General features: G+C 44.5%; 1 protein-coding gene across 2 annotated transcripts in view; it reads left to right on the top strand.

The window, feature by feature from the left end:
- The window catches only part of LOC102490373 (doublesex- and mab-3-related transcription factor C1-like), a 43,026-nt gene that overhangs the window by 34,232 nt on the left and 1,613 nt on the right, over positions 1–7,181 (top strand). For both annotated transcript variants that reach the window (XM_006171578.3, XM_006171577.3), the window contains exons 2-5: positions 5,117–5,401; positions 5,476–5,633; positions 5,922–5,980; positions 6,259–6,395. In XM_006171578.3, coding sequence (XP_006171640.1) covers positions 5,181–5,401; positions 5,476–5,633; positions 5,922–5,980; positions 6,259–6,395 — 575 coding nt within the window. In that variant the 5' untranslated portion in view covers positions 5,117–5,180. The remainder of the gene's footprint in view (positions 1–5,116; positions 5,402–5,475; positions 5,634–5,921; positions 5,981–6,258; positions 6,396–7,181) is intronic.

The raw sequence follows: 7,181 nt of genomic DNA, 5'->3' as shown, positions 1-7,181 counted from the left end.
GTTTTTCTCTTGCCAATCTTAGTATCTTGTCTTTGTCTGTGGTTTTGGTCAACCTGGCTATAATGTGTCTTGGAGAAGATCTTCTTGGGCTTATTCTATTTGGGGTCCTTTGTATTTCTTGGGACTAGATCTTTGAGTGCCTCTCTAGGTTTGGAAAGTTTTCTTGCAGGATTTCATGGAATAGATTATCAATGCCCTTATGGGTCTCTTCACCTTCTGGAATGCCAATTATTTGGATGTTTGGACGTTTGATGGTATCTAGTACTTCTTGTATATTATTCTCAAATTTTTGGGCCATTTTCTCAGTCTTCGTGGTGGATTTTTCCGGGCCAGTAGTTTTCTCTTCCACATCTGAGATTCTATTTTCTGAATGATCTAGTCTGCTTTTAATACTTTCAAGGGAGATTTTGACTTCTTGTATTATAGACTTCATCTCTAAGAGTTCCATTTGAGTCTTTTGTAAAGTGTGTAGTTCCTCTTTTAGATCTTGCAAGAATTTCCTCATCTCCTGGAACTCATCAACTTCTTTTTCCTTTCTCGTTAGCAGTTCATTATCTCTCTTCTCTTCCATCCCTGTTAGCTTCGACATTATGAATGCTCTAAATTCCTTATCAGACATTTCCATGATTTTCACCGAACTGCTTGTGGATGAAGAAGAGGTACTCTTTTCCCTTGGAGGAGAGGTATTTTCTCGTTTTCCCATATTTCTTGTTATCCAGCGGTGATTTCTTGTCATCTGATGGATGGTGTGTTTCTTTCAAATTCTTGAAGTTCAGTCGCTAGCTTGTTTGCTGGAGGCTGAATTATCAGTAGAAAGTCTTCATTTCTCCTGTGCCCTGCAATACCTAGTTCGCAGGAGCCATGTGGAACCTCCTTCTGTTTCTTTCTTTCAATGGAAACATAAACTTTTCTTTCTTCCTAACCCTTCTGGAATTGGAAAATATTTGGGAGTATTCTTAGTTTGTGGCAGAATTGTTATTTCTGTAAGTTCCGTAATACTTGTTGCCTTCAATCAGAAATTGGAAATACTCCTTATTGGACAGGACTTTGACTGGAATGTCATATCTGAAGATTAAACTGGAAAAGTAAGAACTATGGTTGGTCTCGAGTAAGCTAACAGAAGCTCTTGCAAAGATGTCCTGGCACCATATACAGTTCTGCCTGGCAGAGAGGATTAGAGAAGCTATATGAAAGAATTCCTAACGTAAAATAACCTGGGCTTTTCCAGCCCAGCATTGTAATCAGTAGAGAGTGTAAAAGGACAGCCACAACCAGAGGATTATCTTGAAGAAAACATTGAAGGAACAAAAAAGAGACTGATCTTTGCTAGCAGGTGGCATATCACAGACTACTTGGTAGGCAGGGCTGAACTGATAAGATGTATGTGTGAATTGTGTGCTGGGTGTTCGCTTTTCAACAGTTTGAGTAGTTGGCATGTAAATGTTTCCTCAAAAATGATGTAAAACCAAAGTGTCTCCCAACCAATGTTGTAACTCTTCCTAGACAATGACCATTTTCTGGAACTTGTGCCCATTGTCTTAAAAAGTGTCCCAGGGTATGAGTTTGCTTGATATTTTCCTCTTGTCTACATTTATGTTTCACGTTTTCAGTAAGTACATGAAGTAGTGAACTGTATTTCGCATTATGTCACATGCGAAGGCGCCTGACGCCACTTTTTCTAGTTATCATTTATCAGAGTTACAAACAAAATTGTAACAAATATTTCGAATATTATCTTTAAAATTCAGTTTTGAACATTTGAAAGTGATTTATTAACTGTCAAGAAGTATGGAGTATGAGGAAAATTTTTTTTGATACATAAAGTAAATATTTGTGGGCAAATGTAAAAATACATCAATAAATGATAAAAAAAAAATTTAGAATAACTAGAGATGTAAGGAAGCATGAGAGAGGTTGGTGTGTTGCTAATATATTTCATTATTTATTGTAGATGCTAATTATACGTGTATGTCTAATTCTTGAAAAGTCATTGAAATACACACGAGTTTTGTACTTTGGAGATGATATAATTTTTTTGTAAAAAAGTATCAATGACACTCACTGTATTCACAGATTAAATGAACTAAGTCTTGATCATTGCTATGCATGGAAAAATGAAATTGAACTCCTATTCACAAGTTTTAAGACAAGTTTTTGAAATTTGGAATAGATGGGATGTTCATAAGGTGGAAGGGAATAGGGAAGGAAGGATGGAATGAAGTAAGGCAGGCAAGAAGAAAGAAAAGGAGAGAGGGAAGGAGGGAAGGCAGGAGGGGAGGAAGGTAGAGAAAGCACAGGGAAGACATTTTAATATGGAAACATTGGCAGCATTCTGTTTCAATTCAGGAACAATTCGAAGAAGCCCAATTTTGGTATCTCTATTAGGCCTTGTACTGCATATCTTAACCTTCATGATAAGAAATCCATAAGTTTAATTCAAGTTTCCATTAGTCACAGGTTCACATTAAATCCCAGAATTCCTGTAGACAAACTTTTAGATACGACAGAGTTTTGCATGGCGGCTGACTTTCAAACCAATAAACTTTAAACGCATATCTAATTCATTTCTGTCAATTAGATCAAAACAAAAATTTTCATTTTGAACAGATATCAAGTACAAGAGCAGCAGCACTCTGAATAGAGTATCATGGGATAAATACAATAAATGATATAGAAGATTTTAATGAAAAAAGATAAAAATAAAAACTAAGCTGAGGGCCATCCTGTAGCCTGGTGGTTAAGGCAGCTGGACGCCACATAGCCGACTGAGGGGTTGGAGTCCCTGGAGACCTGCATCTTGAGGAACGCCACTGGGCAGGAGGGGAGAATGGAGGAGAAGGGATCCATGAGAGGAGAATGGAGGAGAAGGGATCCATGTGGCCAACCCTCCTGGGAGGTGATTCTTCACTTTCTCTGTCTCTCTCTCTCTCTCTCTGAGGAGTGCATGTGTCCTATAGCAAAACAAACAAGCAAACAAACAAAAACAACCCCACTAAACTGAAAGAGTAAAAGATTAAGACGTTATAGAGCCACAGAAACACAGACATCCCAAGTGGGAGACCAGGGAAGATGAATATCCTACAGTTAGTCAGTTCTCCCCTAGCTGATAAAAAGATTCAGTAAAATACAACCTGAGTTTGTTGCACCTGAGGTTTTGAAAAATTTGACATGCGGGACCTAATTTTAAATGGACGAGTACCAAAGACTAATGAACGAGAGTATATTAGGAGACGATGAACACAATGTAAGGACTTGCCCCAGGGGATGTCCAAATGCACTAAGGGAGTGATGTGAATGAAGACAGTGTAGTATTGGTACAGCAACAGACAGGTTTTCCCATGGAACATAACAGGGAGCTCACAAACAGAGACACACCGAAGTGGAGGAACATGTCTCTGGACACTGGCAAATGTTCTCTGGGAGTGCAACTGTGCCCGGTTGAGAATCCCTGACGTAGAAATACGAATTGTTCTGAAAAACACAAGCTACATTTGTAAAGGGTAAATGAGAAAAATACCAAGTCCATGAGTTCAAAAGGCATGCACACAGAATATTTTGCATCCGAAGGGACACTAGACTGGGAAACTAGCCACAGGAAACACAAAGCTCAACTTCCCTTGGAGTTCACTTCAGGAGTTACTGACTGGACTAGGCAAACAAGCACCAGAAGCTATCAGGAAGTGAGGGGGGCTTACCACAGTGTGGGAGCCTTGGTGCATCTTACAGCTTATTGGCTGCTGGCCACAGCGTTGGGAGATGATAGGCAGAGCCAGACGATCATTGGCCACTGTAGGAATGGTGGGAAAGGAGCAGGGGTCGTATTTTCCCTCAGAACACTTGTCTCAGCTGATTGATTTGAGCCTCGCTGGAGGCTGGGGCAACCACAAGTTGGGAAGAGCAAAATGACCTGTCGTCTCCATGCCCAGTCTTTCCTTCCTCCCTCCTGCTCCGGTTCTCCAACCGCTTTGCCTCTCCTTCACCTCAGCAGGGTAGCATCACCTCCCCCTCCCCCCGAGATACCCCACCCCACCCTCAAACTTCTCAGAACCCTTTGCCCTAGTTCCCCATGAAGAGGTCCACAGTGAGATAAGACCCCGCCCTGAGCCCTGAGTCCTGGACCTTTGGGCAAGGCTGAGGCCCCTGTATGTGATTCAAGGAATGATTGGGATTACTGAGGAGGTGCACTCCAGAGAAGCTGGATGGGGAACAGGGATGTGGGGTGGGGGCGAGGTGTGGACAGTGCTGTGTGTGGAGAGACCCTATTTTCAAGCACAATTTTACAAGTGTGGAGAGGCATGTGGAAGGTTGTTGGGAGGCCGTGCAGGAAATGCATGGGTTTGCATGGAAGCAGGGAAGGTGTGTTGATCAAAAGGAAAATTACTGCACTGCACGAGGTGGTTACGATGGCTAGAATGGCACTGCCACTCCTTAAGGAAATCGACAAATATCGGTTGAATGAAAAAATCGAGGAAATGAATGAAGGCATGAAGGAAAATAGTACCTCAGAGAGGGGGTTGAATCCAGGAGAACAATATGATTTCGGAGTATGCAAGAGAGTAATCAATCACCTTAAAAGAAGAGCAAGTGAACAATGAAGATTAAGGTGAGGTGCAGGAGAACATCAGAATGGAGAGTGAAAGAAAAGTTGCATAAACGGTATATATGAGACTAATAATAGAATTGGGCAGGGGGGCATAAAATCATGGGAGGGGAGGAAATGAATACAGGAGATGAGGTCGGCAATTACTGAACTGGAGGCCAGGAATAATAGTAAGGCTCGGCAGAGTGCACGATGATATCTAAGAAGAGTGTGTAGTAACTGCTTAATGGGTCATAGGATTGCACGTGCATGCCTGAAAATGAGATCTGTGGTGGACTGAAGGCAGGCCAGAATACTGATCAAATTGAACATGTAGGGAGGACCCATACCAAGAATTTCTTGGGGAAGAGGTTGGTGTCGAGTGGGATTTCCTGAGAAGGATACTGCATGAGCCAGGATGCCAGAGTGAAGGTTGGAGAAAGCCATGAGAGAAGAAGGGAGGGGGCAATCTGATGCCTGTGGTGAGCAGACTGGAGAAGAATCCAGCCACCTCACGGAAGGTTTTTTTAATGGCAGAGGAAGTACATCAGCGGTACCGGACCATGTGGCCATTCTGACCTCTGCTCCTGGTCCTAGAACCATGGACCCCAAAGAAATACCTGCCGTACCCTGCTTCCCCTCCAACTCTGAATACACCACAGTGTTTGAAACCAGAACTCCACAGGGGATGGAACTGGGCCCCAGAAGAGCTGTAGGTCGCTGTGACCACTGCCAGAACCATGGCATCACTACTCAAGTCTGGGGCAACAAGCATCTTTGCCCCTTCCGGGCCTGCAGATGTCACACTTGTACCCTCTTCTTGTGAGTATGGGTTTAGATAAGGGGAGGGGTCGGTCCTCCTCCAATGTAATTAACCTCGCAATTCCCCACTTTAGGGAACCCTGCAAGGTGTTGCCTGATGTGAGTACCTTGCAGAAGGAGCAGAAGGCACAGCTAAAGAAGCACCTGACTCAAGGACCGATAAGGACAGTGGCTGACCCTCCCAAAGCTCAACTCCATGTGGAGAATTTGACCACTGGAACAGGAGTTCTCAGTGAGTGTCTCTGGTCAGGGAGGGAGCCCGAGTTTGACTGGCAGATGCACGAGTAGTTCTGTCACCAGTCCTAACACACAGCTGTGGGATGGCCTTGAGCAGGTTACTTGCTGCACCTTAGCTTGCTTTACAATAAAATGTTATCAGTGTCAGCTACCATGTGTTTATAGGTCAGAGAGGTCTATGAGGTTGAAGAGGTCCATGGTGAGATAGGACCCCAGGCTGGGAATGGGTAAAGTGGGGTGTTGTCGGGGAGGGCTCACCAAAACTGTCCCTGGTCTTTCACAGCTAAGAAGGAGAGCTTCGTGCCGCAGCCTGAGGTCCACCCTCCCAAGACCTTCAAGGAGGTAAGGAGGGTGTGTTGCCAGTGGAGGATACTCCCAGCCAGGCACAGCTCAGACCCCTGCTACTGTGTCTCCCAACATGGTTCCTACCACCGGTTTGCCATAGGACTTTAGAAAAACTTACTTCTCCTCTCTGGGTTTCAGTTTTTTCCATGTGCACAATGGAAGACAAAACCAGATGGTCTTCAGAACTCCCATCTTCCTCCCTAAACATGCCTGCACCTGTTCTCTCCATAGCCATTCCGGTATCTAGCTCCTACCTGTGCTCTCTGCCTCTGCAGGAGGGCTCTCAAGAGCCTTGGCTACTCAGCCGGCCCCCAGTGTCGTTGCCTGTGCCTTGTACTCCAGTGATCTGGAAGCAACAACTGATGGTTTCTCCTCCTGTGGAGCCCTGCTGGCCTCTTGCCCTGCCCGGCATGTGAGTAGATCAAGGACCATAGAGTTGGTCACATCTTGTGTTACTGTAGTCCAACCTTGTGCTTGATGCCACGTGAGGTAGAGAAGAAGGAGGAACAGGAGGAGGAGGAGGAGGAGGAGGAGGAGGAGGAGCAGGACCTGGAGGACAAAGAGGAGAAAGGAGAGGAGAGGGAGGTAACGGCAAAGGTAAAAGCAAAAGAAAATCCCCTCCGACTTATAATTAAGGACAAGGCTATCTCAGCTTGGCCATTTTTCTATTTGTGAGACTTTGGACAAATGACGGTACATTTTGAAACCTCCGGTTCTCTATGGTTGTACTGGGAGCAATATTCTACATTGAAAAGAGCACTAGCACCAGGCCTGCCACACTGTTGGCCTTCAACAATTGGTCCTGTCATTGTACATACAACAACGACAGAATGAAAAGTGCTACTGAAAAGCTGGGCCGTGGCAGTGAGGAGCACAGCACGCTGCAGAAAGCCCAGAGGCCATTAGAAATGCTTCCTCGTTATAAGCCAGACTTGTCCTTCAAGACCCATGAGAACTGGCCAAGATAGAGACAAGAACCAGTCCCTGGATAGGAGCAGTAATCGCATCTCTTTAGGTGCTTTTCAGGTGAAAACTCAGATGCTTCTGATTTCACATCATCTTCCCTTTTGCCTTCGGAGGAAAAAGCTGGCAGGAATTAGTGTCTCAGGAAAGACATAGGAAAAGAAAGAGGTAGGGAAAACAAAACTGACCAAGCAGGGGAAGGGTCATGCCTGAGCCACAATGACCAGTGACCCAG

Source organism: Tupaia chinensis, unplaced genomic scaffold, assembly GCF_000334495.1.
Source record: "Tupaia chinensis unplaced genomic scaffold, TupChi_1.0 Scaffold149892_1, whole genome shotgun sequence".
NCBI classification, from domain to species: Eukaryota; Metazoa; Chordata; class Mammalia; order Scandentia; family Tupaiidae; genus Tupaia; species Tupaia belangeri.
This window is presented reverse-complemented; position numbering and strand designations above follow the sequence as displayed.